This window comes from Bombus terrestris, chromosome 6 (genome assembly GCF_910591885.1).
Source record: "Bombus terrestris chromosome 6, iyBomTerr1.2, whole genome shotgun sequence".
Taxonomy (NCBI): Eukaryota; Metazoa; Arthropoda; class Insecta; order Hymenoptera; family Apidae; genus Bombus; species Bombus terrestris.
In genome coordinates this window covers 22,329,022-22,349,915 of record NC_063274.1, presented here as the reverse complement: position 1 = coordinate 22,349,915, position 20,894 = coordinate 22,329,022, and the positions used below count along the sequence as shown (strand labels likewise).

The 20,894-nt window shown below is 40.5% G+C and overlaps 1 protein-coding gene and 1 long non-coding RNA gene across 2 annotated transcripts; both read right to left on the bottom strand.

The window, feature by feature from the left end:
- Nucleotides 1–128: 128 nt before the first annotated feature.
- On the bottom strand, nt 129–1,537 carry LOC100646394 (dephospho-CoA kinase domain-containing protein). The gene is made up of 3 exons (XM_003402250.4): nt 1,169–1,537; nt 657–948; nt 129–556 (listed from the first exon to the last, which is right to left on the bottom strand). Exons 1-3 carry the CDS (start codon nt 1,278–1,280, stop codon nt 274–276), a joined length of 687 nt encoding a protein of 228 aa, XP_003402298.1. The 5' UTR covers nt 1,281–1,537; the 3' UTR covers nt 129–273.
- A 2,339-nt stretch (nt 1,538–3,876) lies between these two features.
- LOC125385216 lies at nt 3,877–20,560 on the bottom strand. The gene is made up of 3 exons (XR_007224251.1): nt 19,573–20,560; nt 14,074–18,648; nt 3,877–4,790 (listed from the first exon to the last, which is right to left on the bottom strand). It is a non-coding gene; the product is annotated as an uncharacterized LOC125385216 (long non-coding RNA).
- Between the last annotated feature and the right edge of the window lie 334 nt (nt 20,561–20,894).

Sequence of the window (20,894 nt, the reverse complement as noted above, 5' to 3'; positions counted from 1 at the left end):
ATTATTTCAAAACAATTCGTATTTCCAGACGACTTTGTTTACAAAAAAAAATAATATAAGAAAATTTTAGTAAATAATATCATTACATCCTATATTTTCAAATGTGTGTAAAGTGTGTAATAGCTATATACTTTCTTAAATTATCTCATTTATTTATACAAACAGGTTAATTTCTAAATTTGACAAATGCAGTATTAAGATCTCACTATAATTTGGTATTTGTGTTTATAAGCATTTGTAAGTGAACGACTATTACACTATAGTTGGTAAACATCATATTTTTCTACTTCGTAACCAATATACACCTGTTAGTAAAACAGTACAACAAAGTCCAACCAAAAAACGTAACTTCCAATGGTATTTGGAAGCCTTTAAAACATTAATAATTCTAATAGTTTGCTCTCTGGTATCATGTATATTGCCAGAATTTTCAATAACAAAATTTGCCATTTCTGCTTTCCTTTCCAACGACATTTGTGCAGCAATTCTTAGTTTTGCTTTAGCTTCTGAGAAACCTGATCTTTCCATAAGTCGTTGTAATTGCAAATCTTCTTCGCTAAGGTAAAATGTACAGTTTGTGCATATTTAATAACTTTAAACTATTGATTGGTTATGTATATGTATTCTTATAATTGTTAGTAAATGAAAATTCTTACCAAGTTACAACAATTATTTTATGTAAATAATTCAACATATGTCTTGTTTCAAAAAGTAATGGCAAATCCATAACTATAAACTGATGTCCTTGTAGAAAATATTTGAATGTTTGCCAATATATTTCTTTATATATTTCTGGATGTGTTATGGCATTTAATTTTTTTCTTTTTTCAACATCATTAAATATTATATCTCCAAGCTTCGTTCTATCAAGTTCATTTGTATCTAAGAACACCTCTGAACCAAATTCTTTTCGTATTTTATGCCAAGCTGGCTTTCCAGGTTTTACAACTATGTAAAAGGAAACATATAAATTTGTAAACAAATGAATGAAATATATATCTTTTTTACATATACAAAATAACAAAAATATAAACAATATATATATACACACATATATATATATATAAATATATATATATATTAAGAAATATGAGAACAAAAATATTAAAATCTTATAACAAATTACATCGTAATTATCACGGAGAAAAAGTTTTGTTTCGTTTCTAACCTTTTCGTGCAATTTGATCAGCATCAATGACAGGTATACCGAATTCATGAAAAATAGCAGCAACGCTACTTTTCCCAGTGGCTATTCCTCCTGTCAAACCTACTAAAAACATTTCTTGTTAAAAATGTATTTATTTCTATTCCCTGATCCCTTTCTTATCAGCTAAACGAACATTATTACTGTTATTAGCATTGCAAAATTTGATCCTATTTGACATTAGTCATGTTACGACGGTTTTCACTGAAGTCAAAACCCTTTCTTTTGTATAATTTCGACATAAAGTATTATTGAAATTAGATACATCATCTAATCAACGATGTATGAAATGAATCAAACATAATGAATAATAACCTAATTTGCTATAGATTAGTGATTTAATAGGACTGATAAAAATGTCCAATTTGAATTTAAATTTTAGTAATTTCTTATTTTATATATTCCGCATTTACGTAAAATGTTTCATGATCTTTTAAGATAAATAATGATTTATTTAATAATAATTATCAAATTCATGAAACATGGACTAATATTGATATCAGTTTAATTCCACAATTTCATTAATTTCTATTTTATTAATTATTGTAGTAGAGTATATAAATGTAATTTTTATATTTAAAATCAATACATATTTTATTTACTAATATTGTACAATATATTATTTACAATTACATATAATTTATTTAAAATTGTATATTTTTCTTACTGAAATCCTTCGACATTTTTTTATTATTTCAAATTATAACTACAAATGTGTGTATATTATTACTTATTACAATATGATATTTTTTAAATAAGAAACATAATTGTGATGATAATCATAGTGTAATGGAGCGAGAGGTAATTCTACGTGAAAAAATAAATCGAAAATATAGAATAAAATTTTTTCATATGATGCTTTGTTTCTGAGAAAATTGATTTTGAATATTTTTGAAATATAGTTTAACTTGCTTAAGTACCGATCACGATTATATAAACAGATCTCGACATTCATATACCGTAACTAGAGAGGAAATTTCCCTCTATCGTTAGCTACCATAGTCTAGGGAAAACCGTTCGAAAATTGAGTCGTGATTAGTTGTGAAAAATTTGTATGGTAGACAAGAAGTTCTTGTTTTGTGCTTGCGTGGCATACTATAAATGTTTCAAGCAGAGGCAGAAACACTCTATTCATCTCTGTTTGTCTCGCAAGAACACGGACTTTGTTAATTTTCCACGTTGATTTTTCATGACTAAGTACGACTCAATTTTCGTACGGTTTCCCCTAGCAAGTGTCGAGATCTATATTATCGTGGTACCAATTAGATATGAACGAAGAGGAAATGACAGTGCTCACGCCCATTGCTTCAGTTGTTCAACAGTGCAGATGCTGCATCATGCGGCCAAATGCTGAAGGTGTTCCATATGCAAGAAACTATAAAGTTAAGAATCTGCCCTATTTGATTTCACGCTAGCAGATACAAGAATTTATTTAATTCCAACAGAAAAGGAGTTATACTCGCTATGGTTTCACGGTACAAGAATCATTTCATTGTTTTATGGAAATGTTCATAGTTTTCTATACGATATAGACAAGTATGAGAATAACACAATCGCACAATAATTAAACTAAGATACCTCAGTAAGGGAAATTAATTGTTTATCTTTTTTCTAGCGAAGATAAGAAAATCTTTCTTTTCAAACGATAATAGATCAATGAAATGATGTAATAATTTTAATATGTTCTCTATACACATTAAATTTACTTCCCTCGCGATTTGTTATAATAAAATCTAAATTTCATTTTAATAGTAGTTTTAGTAATTGATCGGCTACAAATAATATTTCTGGCGTGATGTATCTGTTTTGCATGTGTATTCGTTTACAAAAATGATAAAAATAAAAGAATTAACTGAAAACAGGGCTTGACGTTATGACTAATTCGTGATGCACGATTTTCATCCATCTTATTTTCATTATTGAAGAAAATTTATGGTAATTATTTAGAAGATTTTATTTAGAATGGCCTTCACTGCCAATTTCGATTTTTGAATAGATTGTTGGAGCCATGATTCTGAATACCTTTGTGTAAAATAATATTACAAGTGAGGTCAGGGTAGTCGCATTTACAGCAGCTTTGTGGATTCGAAAATACCGAACTCGCGTAGTTTCGTTTCAGCATTCGTCTGTATCAACGATTGTATAAATAATGTTCGAATATACTAGGCATCACAGTCGCAAAACGATGAGGTCTGCTAGCTCACGATGCCGCACGGGAAGTGAAATCAAATATATTGATATACTTATTCTTAATTGATATATAACAAACATTACTTGCAGTTTCGCATATGCAATTGTTTACGGTGTCTTCAAGCTCAATCAACCCTTGTTTATAGATAGAAGATAAATTATCGATGGTTGGCAATCGATACTGACACATACGCTGTTTTCACGTCGAAAAGTGGTGGTTTCCTCGCGTTGTTTGAATGGTTTCGCGTAGGTTTAATCGTTTCACGAGTAAGGTAAGATAAATTCATATTTTAGATATGGTGGCAGAATTGATTATGTTTTTTTTTTTTTTAATCTTTGTTTATTGATTCCAGGTTTTTTACATATTTTTTTTTACATGATTTTTTTTTCCAGAATAAACGCTGAATTCTAATTGTAGGATGGTACAGGCAAAAGTACCGATACACGACGGTACGACGTAGCCATGCATTATTACATTTTTTTTTTTTTTTTTTTAAGATTATTATTGTGCCTTAAATTTAATCCGCTGTTACGCTGTGCTTATGTACGATATTTTAATTTATGTCCTGAAAACCTGGACGCAAAAACAGAACAGTTCGAGAATTGATTATGTGAATTCAACAGAGTGACAGTTAAAAATGTCAGGACAGAGTGTCGAGAGCTGATTTTGGGAAGGTTTATATACTATAGGTTTGGCTCTTATGGAGGGGGTGTTGCCGGTGGTGTCACCGAGGCCGAGGTCAGAAGTTGCCATGCTGTTACTCTCTTCTAACGCTGGGACACTGTTTACGTTGTTGCTTTGATGGCCTGCAGGATGTTCGTTAGGCCCCCTTCGTTTTTCTATTCCTAATTTATGGATCTGTGACACTGTCACACCCGCACAATTATAGACAGAATTTGCTGTAGTTGTACCGTGGTTTTTTTTTCGAAGGAAACCTCCAATAATTGAACCTTTCGGTAATTGCATAGTAGTCATTCCTACCACAGACAGGGAGATTCCCCTTGATGCAGTGGAAAACTCGATGGTCCACCGCGGTAGAATAGTGTAACATGATATAATGTCAGATATCGCTGAGACAATGCATGTAGGTACTAATTTAAAAAATAAATTTTATTTTTGACTTTTTTAAAATTAAATTTCTACTAACGTATTTGTAATCTTTCCGATTAAAACGAGATCAAACAGGTATAATTTGAATTATATGAGGTGGTATATATATGTTGTCCGTGATGATTGTCGCTGGTCCTGGTCCGGATTAATTGTAGCTCTGGCTGTAGATGTTGCTGCTGGGGTACTGCTATTATTTATCTATTTTTGATGCGTGGAAGAAAATTCGTACTACGGGCGCCGGGAGTCGAACCTGGGTCCCGAACGTTCGTAACCTAAGGCGCTAACCTTTTTTTTTTTTTTTTTTTTTTTATCTCTGTTTATTTGTTCCAGGTTATTTACATATTTTTTTACATCATTTTTTTCCAGAATAAACGCTGAATTCTAATTGTAGGGTGGTACAGGCAAGAGTACCGATACGCGGCGGTACGACGTAGCCATGCATTATTACATTCTTTTCTCTTTTTTTTTTTAAGATTATTATTGTTAAATAAAATAAAATTAAGCCGCTGTTGCGCTGTGCCTATGTACGATATTTTAATTTATGTCCTGAAAGCCTGGACGCAAAAACAGGACAGTTCGCTAGCCTATTAGGGAGGGGTTGGGAGGGGATGGACTGGGAGGAGCGGGGAGGGGTGTTCTGTGGGATTAGTATAATATTTGTTTATCTATTTACATATTTACATATTTACACTTTGATTCGGTGAGCGTTGCCGTTCTGTGGCTCTTTATCTTGTTGTTTTTGTTGAGAATTCCGTATCCACCAGTATTTTTTTGTGTTTTTTCTGTGTTTGTCTTCTGTATCCTTTTGGGGGAGGGCCATGTTGTATCTCCACCAAGTGTCTGCCGTGCGGCCATCTAGGTTTTCCTCGTATTGAATAGATTTCATTCCTATTTTCCTTTGCATATGATAAATTATGGGTATGTTGTTTTGGTCTTGGAGATAGTTTTTTTCGTCTAGGTATAGAAAGGCTTCGGGGGGGATGTAGCCTGTTAACAGAGTATTTTTGAAGTATGCGTCGTTTGGGTATAAGCAGCCGAAGATTAGGCTGTTTTCTTTGATCTTCGCGGCTTGCGAGAAGTGATTTCTCGTTAGTTTTAGGATGTGACAGTCGATGCGGTGGATGTTGGCTAAGTCGTATATTTTTTTATTTTTTACGTATTTTCTGTATCCGCTGTGTTCTGATCTGTAAATGCTCAGGCAAGCTCTGATGCATTTTCTTTCAAATATGCGAATTTTTTCCATTATTGACGCAGGTATGTTGTACCATATTGGGCAGCCGTAGGTTATAATGGGTCTTATTAGCGATTGGTAGCACATGATTTTTACTTTGCTATCGAGAAGTCTGGAGTAAAACAGCCTTTTTGTATTCCAAAAAGCTTTGCTGGCTTTGGAGAGTTGGATTTCGATGTGTTGCTTATAATTTAGTTTTTCATCTATGTTTATTCCTAGGTATTTTACGCAGTTTTTGTGTGGTATGAGGTTCTCTTCGTTTGCTTTTTCTTTTAGGCGGAATTTCCTGACTTGTTCCCTTTCTGTTGGGCCGATTTTGCTTGTCCTGGGTCTGAATAGTATGGTTTCGCATTTGCTTGCGTTAATTTTTAGTTTCCATGTATGATAGTAATCGCTGATTTTGTTGAAGAGTTCTTGCAATTCCGTTCTTATCGTTTTGGTTTTGCGGCCTGTTACGTAGATGATTAGGTCATCCGCGAAGGCTATGGAGCGTTTGTGTGTGGATGTGTTGAGGTTAAAGAGGTTTAGTAAGTCGTTATTGTAGATGCTGAAGAGTTTTTTTTTTTTTTTTTTTTTTTTTTTTTATTTATTAGAATATTTACAATCAATTCTCGTTGAGAATTTTCAGTAACTTAATTTGGCGTGATACAATGACATGGATTATAATAGCTTTATATTGTTGATTCTAGTAGGACTAAGGATTTAATCTAGTGGGTATTTTCTTTTTAGTCTGCGGATCTGGTCCGTCGTGTCCAGTAGTTGGGTGACTAGTGGGTTGTGGTGGTTGTTGACTCTTGTGTTATATCTGCTTCTGGACTTGTGTATTTCGTCTTTGACTGTAGGTATCTTGAGGTCTCGGTGTATTGTTTCGTTGGTAACATACCAGGGTGCATTTAATAGGGATCTTAGCGTTTTCGATTGGAAGCGTTGGAGTATTTCAATGTTGGAGTTACTTGCTGTTCCCCATAGTTGGATTCCGTAGGTCCAGACAGGTTTTATTACGGCCTTGTAGAGGGTTATTTTGTTCTGTATGTTTAGTTTGGAGCGTCGGCCCGTGAGCCAATAGAATTTTCTTAGTTTTTCCTTTAGTTGCTTTGTTTTTTCCGAGATATGTTTTTTCCAGGTTAGCCTCCTGTCCAGGGTCATGCCCAGGTATCTTACGGAGTCCTTGCTTGGGATTATTGTGTTGTTAATGGTGACCTGGGGGCAGGTTTGTTTTCGGAGCGTGAAGGTTACATGGGAGGATTTTTTTTCGTTTATTTTAAAGCCCCATTTTTGGAACCACTTTTCCATGGAGTCGAGACTTCGCTGGAGAGTGGATGAGGCAATTGCCGGGTCTGCGTGGGTAGCTAATAGTGCTGTGTCGTCGGCAAATGTTGCTATTGTTACCTCGTTTGATATGGGTAAGTCGGCAGTGTAGATGGAGAATAGTAGGGGTCCGAGGACACTACCTTGCGGTATGCCGGATTCTATTGGGAATGTTGCGGAAGTGGCGCCTAGACATTTGACTATGAATTGTCTGTTGGTTAGGTAGGATTTTAAGATGGAGTAGTATGAGTGGGGTAGGATTTTTTTAAGCTTGTAGAGTAGCCCTTCATGCCATACTTTATCGAATGCCTGTTGGATGTCTAGGAATACGGCTGAGCAGTATTTTTCCTTTTCAAGGGTTTGGCTGATCATGTGGGTTATGCGGTGGATTTGCTCTACTGTTGAGTGTTGTTTTCGGAAGCCGAATTGGTGATCTGGGAGAGTTTTCAATTCTTCTAGGAGTGGAAGGAGACGGTTCGTGAGCATCCTCTCGAATAGTTTAGATAGGGTAGGTAAAAGACTGATTGGGCGATAGGAGCTGGCTTCATGTATTGGTTTACCGGGTTTGGGGATGAGGGTGATTAGTGAGATTTTCCACGCCTTAGGAAAGTGTTCAAGGCGGAGGATGGCGTTAAAGATTGATGCGATGAGTGCAATCCCTTTTATGGGGAGTTCCTTGATTGCCTTATTTCCTATTAGGTCGTGACCTGCTGCTTTCTTGGGGTTTAGGCGACTGATTGCTTCTATGATCTCTGCAGAAGTGAAGGGTTGGATAGGAGGGGACATTTGGAAGGGAGTGTGCAGGTATTCGGTGACGTCCGCTGCGGCTATGGAGGAATGGGGTTGGAATACTTCAGTCAAGTGTTTGGCAAATAGGTTGGCTTTTTCTATAGGGCTACGCGCCCATCCACCCTGCGGGCGGCGGATTGGAGGTATTATTTGTGGGGGGCGCGTGAGTTTCCTGGAGGCTTTCCATAGTGAGTAGTTTGAGTCGGCTGTGGGGGACAGGCTGGCGAGATATTTGTGAAAACGGTCATTATTGTAGTTCTTTATGGTTTTGGATAGTTTTCTAGTTGCGTTGTTTAGTTTGCGTTTGTCCTCCGGTGTTCTATGGGTCTGCCATATCCTTCTTAGTCTACGTTTTTCTGCTATTTTTTTTAGTATGTACTGGGGGTATTCGTGATTGCTGATGGACGTTTTTGCCGGTGTGGAGACGCGGATAGCGTTTATTATGCTCTCATTTAGGTATTCCGTGGCTGCTTCGATTTCGTCATTGGTTTTTAGTGAGGTTGAGGCTGAAGTTGTGTGGGTAAAGACTTGTCTAAAGAGCTGCCAGTTGGTGTGTTGGTTATGAATGGAGCCATTAGGTGTATTCTCGATGATAGTTGAACTGACTGTTACTATCACGGGGGAATGATCAGAGGAGAGATCAGCCGAGGAATTGATTTGGACGTGTCTTGGCGAGATATTTTTAGTTATGAAGAAATCAAGGAGATCGGGTATTTTGTTTGTGTCGGTGGGCCAGTATGTGGGTTCGTATGTGGTAAGGTAGTTGAGGTTGTTGGATATTATGCTGTTGAGGAGGTTTTTGCCTCTTACTGTAACCAGTCTGCTACCCCATTGGGTGTGTTTAGCGTTGTAGTCTCCTCCGGCTATGCATCTGTTGCCCAGGGTGTCCAGGAAGTGGTCGAAGTCTTCTTTGGCGATGGAGTGTCTGGGAGGGCAGTATACAGCTGAGGTGGTGATTGTACCATGATAGTCTTCTATTGCTACGTTTGTTGCTTGGAGGTAGTCTTTCTGGAATGGTGGAAGTTCGTAGTGTTTGATATTTGCTTTGATTATGATTCCGGTGCCGCCGTGGGCCTTTCCGCTGGGGTGTTGGGTATGGTAGAACTTGTATCCGTTTATGTTCAGGTAGTTTTTGTCGGTGAAGTGAGTTTCAGATATGAGCATTATGTCGATTAGCTGGTGTTTTAGGAAGAGTTCTAGCTCAAGTTTGCGTTGCGCTAGACCATTGGCATTCCAGAGAGCTATGCGTCTTGGTTTTATTTTGTGTCTGGGCGTATTAATTTGTCCATGATGAATGTTAATAGCGATAGCAAGTTGTTTATTTGCTCTGATTGTTTCTCTATTAGCTTTTCTAGTCTAGAGACGTTGTCTGTGTTAGGTGAGGTGGGGGCACTATTTTGGGGAGGATCCCTGTGGCTATTTGGTGTATTTTGAGTGCCTTGTACCGCTTGGGCATAGGAGTTTGAGGGAGTGGTGAGTTTGATGGGGCTGGGTGTTTGATTGATTGGGGGGATTGGGATAACTGTGGATTTCGGCGAGCTGGGTGTTTGGTGATTTTCCTCTTTTGTTCTAAGTTTGGGGTATTTGCTTGAGTACAGACTTTTGTAGGCTGAGCAGCCTTTGTAGTTGGCAGGATGGTCACCTTGACAGTGGATGCACTTCGCTGGGGTTTCCGGTGATTTCCTGCACTGGTCGGTGGGGTGTGTACCTGCACATTTGACGCAGCGGAAGGTGTGGTTGCAGTATTTCTGCGTGTGCCCATATCTTTGGCACCTTTTGCATTGGACTATCTCCTTTTTGGTTTGCGGTGGTTCGAATTTAACGATGGCGTTCATTAGACGACTGATATTGTAGATTTCCTTGTTGTTTGGTTTCTGTTTTGAGTCGATGAAAAATAGGGATAGCGGGTCTTTTGTGACTCTATGCCTTATGTTGCTGACATTTGTGACTTCGTGGCCGAGTTTCGATAGTTCTATTTTTAGTTCGTCGATGTCTGCGGAGTGGTGGATGTTTCGTAGCACCACCCGAAAAGGTCTTTCTTCCTTGAGTTGGTAGGTGTGGAAGTTGGCATTCAGGGCTCTGAGTGTCTTGGTGAGCTTCCTGTAAGCTTCTGGGTTCGTCGGCAGGATTTTTACTTGATTGTTGGTTATTTTCAGGTTATAGTCCTCCTTGGAGATATCTCTCTCTAAGGACTTGGTCATTGTCTGGATGTCTATGACATCATTAACAAATATTGGCGGTGGAGGGGGGCTTCTCTGTGCGTGATGGTTTGACGGCGGGTCTGCGATTTCCATGGCGTCGTTTGAGGATTCCAATACTGCAAACCTGTTGTGAGTGTTAATTTGTGTTGATGGGTGTTCGTTCGAGTTAGTGTTTGATGGTCCAATTTTGCGTTTTTTCGCCTTATTGGCGTCGTTGGCACGGGGGGATCTGCTGAGCTGCTGCCACGGGGGGAGTAGCGCGGGGTAGTGGTGGGTTTGCACAGGCGAGCCTGGTCGTGATTGTTGGGCCATCATCGAGCTAGCTATTTCAATATGAATAACTAGTCGTGAGGCTATGCGGCAGGGATCGAGTTGGGGTTAGTTGCGTAGGCTTTTCTTCTCTCTGGCGGATATGAAACACTTGGGAAGATAGGAGCACGTTGTGTTCACTTTCGACGGTTGGGTAACACGTGTTGCTTTCGAACTTCACTGGGCACTAGAGACACGTCTGCACGCTTCGGCACTCGACAGCGAACTGATGATGCTGAAGAGTAGCGGGGAATTTACTGTTCCTTGTTGCAGGCCGTTCTCTATGGAGAATTCTTTGCTTGAAGTGTGCGAGCCGTCGGTCATTATGAAAGTTTTGTTTGTTACCATGTCCCATACTATTTTGATTAGGTATTCGGGGAAATTCTTTTTAATCATTTTATAAATGAGCCCTGGGATCCAGACGGTGTCGAAGGCTTTTTCGATGTCTATTAGGCAGGCGGCTACTCGCTGGTTTGCGTTAAGTGCCCAGCAGATATCAGACGTAAGTTTGTTTATTGCGTGGATTGTGGAGTGTTTGTGGCGGAAGCCGAATTGGTTTTCCGGGATTATCTTATTTTTTGAGCAGAAGGCTGCTAGGGGGTTGTTTATGATCATTTCGTATACTTTGCTTATGTTGGGGAGGAGGCTTATGGGTCGTAGGTTTGCAGGTGATGAGCCGTCTTTATTTTTTTTTGTAATGGCTATGAGTTTGGCTTTTTTCCATTTTTTGGGGAAGTACGTGTTGTTTAGTGCATTATTAAACAGTACTGTGTAGTACCATTTTATTTTGTTTGGTAGGCGTTTGAGCGAGATGTTTGGGATGCCATCGAAGCCGGCGGATTTTTTGTTGTTTAGCGTGGAGAAGATTGTGCTTAGTTGATTGAAGTTTGTGAAGTAGTTTATTTCTGGGTCGGGCTGTTTGGGGTCGTCCGATGTGTTTTCGTTTGAGAATGTGCAGACTGTTTTGTTTAGCGCTATGTCTTGTTTTATTTTATTTTTTAGTATGTTTGTTTCGGCGATGATAATTCTGTTTAATTGTTCTCGGCCCATGTGTTCGTTTTGTGTGTGAGTTTTGGCGAAGTGGGTGCCGATAATGTCTAGTTTTTCCGTTGTTTTTGATATTATGAAGTTGCCCTCTGCGTCTTTGTTGGTGTTGTGTATCTCGATGCCTGCTTCTTGGATGAGGGAGGCTTTTTCTGGAGGCAGTTTGAGGGGCGGGATGGAGTTTTGTTCCTTTGGTCTGAAAATTTGATTTATCTGCGGGAACATGCTAGCAGAGTCTTTTTTGGAGATATTTTTTATTTTGTTTGTCCAGTATTGATTTATAGAGTTTGCGAATTCTTGTTTTAGTTGTGATTTTATTTCGTGTAGCAGGTACTTTAGGAATTCTATGTCTTCTCTTTTGTCGTAAGAGTAGTTGTGTCTTAGGTAGTTTAATTTCGATAGTATGTAGCTTTTATCTCGTTGTAGTTTTTTTATTTTATAGTTTATATATGGCTCGCAGGAGTCTTTTTTTTTAAATGTCGGTACGGATTCTTGTAGGGCGATTTGTATATGTTTTTCTATTTCGTCTATGAACGAGTCGATTTGTCTGTCTGTTAGGTTGACATTGTTGTAGATTTTTAGGTCGCAGTTCTGTTCGAGCAGGTTTTGGAACTTTTTCCAGTCTGTCTTTTTGTAGTTGTACCTGGGTGTTTCGGTCTGCGTTTCGAGTGTTAGGTAATCGGATGTGTTTTTGCTTATCTGAAATACTATGGCGTTATGGTCGCTGTCGTAGTCTATGGTTTTGAGAGTGTTATTTGGTCGTAAGTTTTGGAATTTTATTCGGGCGTCTGCTAGGCATATGTCTAGGTAGGAGCGTCCTTTTGGGTAAGAGGGTAGCTCGGAGCCATAAAGGTTTGTTTTGTAGAAGATGCTTTTATTGTCTAGCCAGGTTCTGACGGAGTTTCCTCTCGTGTTGTTTATTTCGTTTTTCCAGCTGGTATGTTTGGCGTTAAGGTCACCGGCTATTATGTAGTAGTTTTCCTGTTTGTCGAGCTGTAAAAGTTGGAAGAGATTGTCGAATTCGTCGTTAAATTGTTTCTGGTTTCCGTAGGCTGCGTAGGCTGCAGAGATAAATAAGTTTTCCTTATTGTTTATTTTTATTTTTATGATCGTCGTCTCTAGGATTTTGAAGTTTGTTATTTTGTCGTTTTGTATTGTTTTGAACTTCAGGGGGTTTTTTATGAGGATTGCCGTTCCTCCTCCTTGGGTGGCGTTTGGTCTGTCGTGTCTTATTATAGAGTAGTTTTTGTATTGCACCTTATGTCTATAGTTCAGTTTGGTTTCTGAGATAAGTACTATGTCGGGGGTTTCTTTCTTAATTAGAGTTAGTAGGCTGTATCTTTTTTGGTTTGAGATTAGAGAGTTGGCGTTTATTGATATGATTTTCAGATGTTTAACTTTTATCTGGTTTGTTTTCTGCTGTGATTGGTGGGCGGGTGTGTTTTGGCTAATCTTCGTCTATATTTTCGATGATGTTGAAGATGGAATCGATTCTTTCTTCATGCGTATTTAGTGCTTTTTTGATTTCGTTTAGTTGGGTTTGTTGGTCGTTTAGTGCTTTTAAGATGCTTTTTTTGAAGTCTTCAATGACATTTATTATGCTTATTTGGGGTGCGTCTATTGTTGGGTTTGGGTTTTGTTTGGCTTGTGCCGCTAAGTTTGTTACTAGCGGGCTTGTCTCGTTTATACTTGTTTTTTGTTTTACTATATCCGCGAACTTTAGCTCGGGGACGTACTTACGGCTTATTTTGGCGATTCTTTCGGTTTTTGATGTTTTTGCTTTGGTGATTTTTTCATTAATCTTTTTCCGGAGTTCGACGAGTTTTGGACATCCTTTGTAAGATGCAGGATGTCCGTAGTTTTTGCAGTTTACGCAGTAGATTTTTTCTTTGCTGACTACTGCTTCTTTTTTTATTTTGCACTCACCTGGCCCGTGCGGTTCAGTGCATTTTACACAGCGATAATTTAGGTTACAGTTTTGTGCAGTGTGGCCTATTCGCTGGCATTTGTAGCACTGCGTGATATCGTTGTTTTTTTTTATTTTTTCCCATGCTATTTTTAGATAGTTGAGTCTGTTTATTTTTAATAGGTTCCCAATATTGCTATCGGGGGAGACTTGAATTATATAGATTGGGAGCAATGTGTTGTTCTCCCTTGATTTTCTTGTTGTGAATCGGGTCACTTTGGTGAAGTTGACTTCTTCGATATTCAGGGCTTTCAGATCTTCTAGTATTTCCGCTTCTGTGTAGCTGTTACCTAGACCTTTTAGTAGATACGTATGGGGTTTTTGAGATTTTGGAGTGTATGTGAAGTAGGCCGTGTTGGCTGCAGTCAGTATTTTTTTTGCATTTGTGTAGTCATTTATGTTTTGGAGGTAAAGCACATGCTTACCTGAGTGGATTCTTTTGATGTGGAAATTCTTGATTTTGAGTGAAGTTTCCATGAGTGCTATTGTATCTTTTGGGTCTTGTAATGTTATTTTGATGGGGGGTGGCCTGGCCCCTTTTGCCGATGTGGGGGGGTCTGCCTGTTCTTCAGCGGGGTGGCTGGGTGGCAGGCCTTTATAATTTTGGTTTTTCAGTAATGTTGAATGTTGTGGTGTTGTTGTTTTTTTTGGCGGAGCGGCGGGGGAGGTACTTGTCCGGGCGGCATTGTTTTTGTTCGTTTCGTAACCTAAGGCGCTAACCACTTCGCCACCGTTTTTCTTTTTTTTTTCCGTTTATTATAACCAGATTTTGTGTATTACATATTTGTATTTCCATTATAAACGATGAATTCTGGTTGTGGGGTGGTTCAGGCAAAAGTACCGATACACGACGGTACGACATAGCCATGCAATATTACATCTTTTTTTTTCTTTTTAAGATTACTTTTGTAACTTAAATTTACGCCGCTGTAGAGCGGTGCTTATGTACGATATTGTCTTTTTTTTTCTTTCCATTTCTGTCCTGAAAGCCTGGTCGCAAAAACAGGACAGTGATCGCAAAAACAGGACAGTCCACATCGCCACCGTGTCCGTTGTTAGTGTCGAATGGCGGTATTTGTTGTCGAGTGCCGCTACAGTTCTAAAAGGTAAAATTAGTTGGACTTCCCATTCAACTTCTTGTCGATTGCTGATTGTCTGTATTCTGCTGGATCGGGTTGGCTCGATAGTGGGACAAGCTGTTTGTCACCGCGATCCAAGATGCTCGTTGCCGCATAAGCTGTGGTCGTCTGGATGATGCCGTCGCCGCCAGGGCGAATTTGATGATACGGCTGAAGGTCCGTTGCGTTGAGGGCTCGTCGTTTACCTCGCAGTGCAGATGGTAGTCTTCCTTGTCGTGGTCAATAAAGTTCATGCTGGTGTTCACGACTCAAGACGTGTCGCGAAACGCATTGATTTTGGATATGTCGTGGAACACCTCGTCCTAGGAGGTGTCATGGAACACGTCGGACGAGCAAGAGTCGTGTAACACCACTGCTCACGAAGTGTCGTGGAACACGTCGGCCCAACAAGTGAGGTCCCTAGGTAGATTCATCGTGGAGGCGCGAATGATGGTTATGGTTGATTGGCAGAGAGGCTCCTCCCGCTGACCCATCCGTCTCGCACTTTCTTGCTGATGATCCTTGGTGGTGAGAGGGCGTTGGGCGTCATGGCGTCCGTGATTGTGACTTAAGTTGACGTTGGACAGAGTACCGACGTCGTTGAAGGTAAGGGTAACTCCGTGGATTCAGTAAACAAGTGTTGAGCTTATGGGTCCCATTATCCATGGAAGATGAAATCAGAGGCATCGTAGCTTCCGTTTGGTTAGATTTCTTTCATTCGATTGGCTGCAATGGGTTAAGATTTACATTTGCAGGCGTATTTTATCATTCTGCTTCATTGTGTCGGTCCTTATCCGGTGCTGTATCGCTGAAAGGAACTTCGGTAGTGCTTGATGCAGATTCGTCAAACACGATGTGGAGTTTTGTAGTTGATTGGGAGACTGGGCTCCTCCCGATGATCTGTTCGAATTGCGTTTTCTGGGTGATGATTCTTGGTGGAGAAGGAGCGTTGTACGTCGTGACTAGGACTTGTTTTGACATTGTAGAGTATGCCGGTGTCGTTGGAGCCAAGGGTGACTTCAGTGAGATATCTCTGGTCCGAGACTTGTCCGATGTAGCGATCTGTGGACTCAGTAGACAAGTGTAGAGATCCGATGGGGCGTTCTGTAAACCATCGATATCATCAGAGTGATTCGCCATGATGGCGATAACGTGGAAGTTATTCCGATTCGAGTCACTTTTAGGTGTGGCCCTTTTCGGAAATGGCGAAGGTGTGCGATAGCGTCCGCTGGTTCCGTGTAACCCAGACTGTTCTGCCTAGACTCTGGTTTCAAGGAACAGTTGAGCTCTGAATTGTCTAGCATTAGGCCTTGCTTTCTTTCCGGGGAGTGTCACCATGTTGGGACTGTGCATAGAATGTGCTGGTTCGTCCTTCCTGGCGAGCTCATCGGTGGGAGGCCAGGTTTGGTTGCTCTGGAGGATTCCACGTTTCTTTGTATTGTGATAAGTTATCTCCTGAAGGACCTTGATAGTGGAATTCCAAAACATCAGACCCTTGACAATATTGCGCGTTCTTTTGACCTTCTCGTTCTCATCTTCGTCTCGGCTGTGAAAGTGTGAAAGATGTCATGGTTGGTGAAGGGACGTTCGGCTTCGTGAAGTCCGTGATTGGAACTTGTTTTGACAAAGGTGAATGTGCCGGCATTGTTGGAGCCAAGGGTGACTCCAGGGAGAAGGTGGTGGTCAGAGACTTGTCCGATGTAGCGATCTGTGGGCTCAGTGGACAAATGTTGAGATCCGATGGGGTGTTCTGAAAATCATCAATTGAGTGACTAGTCACGGTGGCAACAATGTGGAGATTATTCCGATTCGGGTTACTCGCAGGTGTGACCCCTTTCGGTCATGGCGAAGGAGAAGTCTTCTCGTTATGTCCCAGAGAATGACTTTCCGATGCGATATTCATGTTAGGTGGAACAGGTAACGTGGTGCAGGACAGGTTATTAACCGTCGAAGTGCTGATCGAGGAAAGTCTGCTCCTTGATCGTTCGATCATCGTGGATTCCGGAGAGTCTACCATAGGTTTCGACTCTAGATTGACCTCGGTGTCATTGACGGGATTTAATCCGTTACTCTCTACGTTATGAATTACAGTTACAGGGCATCGCACATCTTGTAACGAATTCGGAAAGATCAGCGTCTGCGACGGCTTGTCGCCTGGTGAGGTTTTCTCTTTCTTCCGGTCCAGAGGATCGTGAGCGGTTATCTGATTCAAGGCGTTTGGTGGCGTTGAATCAGATTGTTAAGATGCTGACGATGCGAACGTGGTTGTCGTCAGGTCGCGTGTAGATGACACGTTGCGAGTGGCATGTAATGAGCTCCGCGTGTCATGCGACGGGATCGGCGTTTGATTCAATATGATGTTTTTTATTTAAGTTTCTCTTACTTCCCTGGAAATGGTTAGACGTATTGCTGCCCTTCGGTATTGACGGGATTGCTGATCGCTTGCCCTGTATCAGATTCTTTAGTCGACCTCCCAGGGAAATGAAAATTTCTAACGTGTCTATTTCCAACGTGGAGTCCGCTTCGCCGAGGTCCTCTAAATCCTCTTGGGCGAGTCGGAATCGTTTCCACTCTTCCTCGAGTTGGGCTTGATATGTTTTCAAGAGACAATCGTCATTCTTGTTAGCTTATTGATACTGGTCGATACATTTCTGTATGGTCAGGATGATGCCGAGATATTTATCGCGTTTTTGTAGCATGATGTTGATTTTTTACGCAGTCGGCATTCTTGTCGTTGCGAGATTTCGTTGTTGTTGGAATTCGTTGCGTTGATGATTGTCCAGCTGCGGCGAGAGATTGCGTGGTTGCGTTCCTCAACCAATGGGTTATGCTTCTTGATGAGGATACTTCGTTAACGAAGGTGATACTTATGATGTGCGATCAATGATTCCCGATGCGGAGTTGTTCCGGCTGCAGTTGTCGCTCGTCACTGTGCAGGGGAATATTGTGAGCTTCGTGAGGAAGATGTTCTTTCCGAAGATCACTCGTGTCGTCGTGAAACTGAAGGTGTTCCGGCTGCAAGTTGTCGCTCGTCACTATGCAGCGAAATATTGCGTGCTATGCATGCAATGCTATGCGAGAGGTTGTCGTTTGGATTAAAGATTAGGAGTGTCGGATTTTCCACGAGTAAGTTTAGAAAACACTTGGTTTATTTCTGTTTCAATTCACTTTCGACGAAGGGTCGTCACTTGTATTGTAAACTTCACTGAGCATTAGATACATGTCTACGCACTTTGGCAGTCGACGGTAGAATGACGACAAAAGTAATGGAAACGTTGCAAAACCACGAAGAAAATAGCTACAATGACGAACTATCATATCAAGGTGAACACTGGAAGATAGCAACAGCACACAAAACGCATAAAATAGGCACAAACGCTATGAAATTTTCAGATACAAAAAAACAACAATGGCTATAAGACATCCCACTCCGAAATTCATTCAGTTCAATAATAGAAGAGATATGAGGTGGAGTATAGTAGTTGTTTGTGGTGATAGTGCGCTACTGCTAGTGTGGCAGCTGGAGATAGGTTCTGCTACGGGCGTATATGTCGCTGCTGGGGTAATGCTGTTTTTCTTCTCATTTAAGAAGAATCGGACTATGATCGCCGGGATTTGAATCCGGGTTCCGAACGTTCGTAATCTAAGACGCTAACCACTGCGCTGCTGTCATCCGACAATAGTTAGTGTCGAGTGGTCGTATTTGCTGTCGAGTGCCGTCACAGTACCTCTTTACCAGTGATAACGTTTCTTCTTTGTGTGGTAAAGCGTTAGCCGATTGTTGTCAAGCCTGTGCATATGTTGCGCAAAGTCTTTCGATGTGACGGTGGATACTTGTCGGTACGGTGCGGGGTGTTTGCGTACGGTCGTAGGCCTCTGTTCCTCTTTTTATTATGGCGTGCTGGTGGGCATCACGTCCATGAACTTTGTAATGGCCACATCACTCCAGGCTTGGTCATCGTCTCGTATCTCACCACCTGCTTTGCGCGTCGATCGGAGGTGAGGTGTCGAGGTTTGCTGAAGATGGAAAAGCCGTTCCGCGTTTGTCGTAGTGGTAGAGGTCCAGCTTGCCACAGTCTTAGATTCGCAATGATGGAAGTCTTGGTAGCGCTATCACAGTCACACCTCTTTTGTTACTGTAGATCACGTCGGGGTCACCAATTGTGAGGTGTAGGTCCTGATAGTGACAGAAAAGAACACTTAAGTATATTTAACAATATATATATTTGTCGGAGATGAAAGGACATCGGGGCCTTCCCTTTGGAATTCTTCGGAAAATCTCCAATATTTTAGTCTCTATAATTTAACTCGATTATAATTGTCCGAGATTTGTGATAATGGGCTTGGGCCCGAGGCGACAATTAGTCGCTGAACGTAGCCGCGGTCAAGAGATGAACGTTTTGCCTAACAAAAGCATGAAGTAATTCTATAGCTCTCCTTGGAAGAAATAGTCGTAGCGGCACGTAATAGTAAACATTTCAACGGTTTCTGTCCCGTGGCTCGCCACACGCAGACTCTATCCTTCGGGTAAGATGATTGCCAGAGGTCGACGCATCTCCGAAGTATGTGTTCAGCTAGCCTGAGGACCCGTTATAAATCTTAAGATCTGTTTAACTAAAGTCCTTCAAACCGACAAACAGTCCTCGTCCCAACTACGAGAAAATAGGAGAAATCTATTTTTCTCACCAACGACGCTTCCTCTTCTCGAACTTTCTCTTAAGGGCGGCTAGCACCCTTCTCTAATCACCAACATGGAAATTGATCAATTAACAGTAACGTCAATTTCCCTCACCCTCCGAACGAAATCTTTTCTCTACGAATCCGATGATCTCGTGCCCTTAGACACATCCATCTCCGTGACGGAGAGACACTCTCTTGTACGAGCTTATCAATGATTGAAGTATCATTCTTATACGTAGTGATTGCTCCGTGCATCAACCTTGATTACAACTTAGACGCTAACGAAAAGTAAAGTTCGTCATCCCGTTGACCACGGATTCGTTATCGAACCTAAGGCCATTGTCATTAGTGTCGCGAGTACCTAAACGCTGTGGTTAACTACCAACGCTATAATATCTCTACTTGTGTTAATAAACTGTACCTTTGTTGCACCGCATCGATGGCTAATTCCAGTGAAGATTCATTGAACGCCCCTAACCCTCATCCTAACGCCAACCCGACATATAGACACGAACGCGATACACTAGCACACTATCCTTTATCCTTTTGTTTCTTTCTCTCGTACCATTACGTGTCATTATCTTTAATACTAAACATTTAAACAAAAGGCAATCGCTGGATAATTCGGGGGTATCTCAGAAGGAAAAATGTATCTATTAAAATCTGGAAGAGTAAGACATTGTATTTTTTCAAAAAATATCCACTATTATTTGCTTTTGGAATATCAGAACACGATTATATACGAAGCTGACGTAAAATCATTAAAATTTACTTTTTACAAGGATAGAATGACAGTTGAGGCTTGGAGCTGAGATAAATTTAGAAGTCAGTGTAACATATAGGGTTAGCGACTTAATTTCGAATCTGTGCTTGCGAGGACATTGAGAATAACAACAATGTAACATGTACGCTTACTACTAGAATCAAATATTACAAGCCATCTATGAATTACCGAATACCGATGTTAAATCTGTCATTTAAAGATACGTTTGATTTCTTATCATAATAATAATTTTATTGTTTATTTTATTAATTTTATTTTTGTTATTTATATTAACATAATTAATCATAATTTTTAACATAAATAACTTTCATCGTTTGCCGACTAGTTCAAACGAATCCAGGCACTGTAATATGATCGGCAAGTGTGCCTATTAGATGAGGTGAACAAACTCTTTGAAAGAGTAATTGCCGCCTGTCTGAAGGCCCATATGTTAGTGCGAGTGCCCGGTTTGCACGAAAGCCAGTACAGCTTCTGGCGGGACCGCTCGACGGTGGACGCGGTAAATCGTGTGCAAGCCGTGTCGGGGGTTATCGTTTCCCAAAGCGAGGTGACGTTGGCGGTCTCGTTGGACATTGTCAACGCGTTCAACACCATACTCTGTGATGTTTTCCTTTAAATTCTTCTTTATTAAACGTTTTTATTTGTTTCTACAAATCGATAATTTCATAAGAATCGGGACCCAAGTGTTGCAATAATCGAGGGCCTGGGAAGAGGCAAGGAGGAGAACGAGAGCAACAACAACTACGCGGAGCAGTGAAGGCAAGAATACAAAACAACGAAAAACCGCAGAAGGAGATCAGCCCAGTATTCTCAACTGGCTGAGAAGATGACATGAGCAGTAACTATTCGAAGAAGAAGATACAACGGAGCATGAAAGGACAACCCTGATGACTGCCGACAGGTTTTACCGGGGTTGTTTGTCTTCAAAGCAGAGGAAGAAGGAGGAGGGGTTTTTAGTG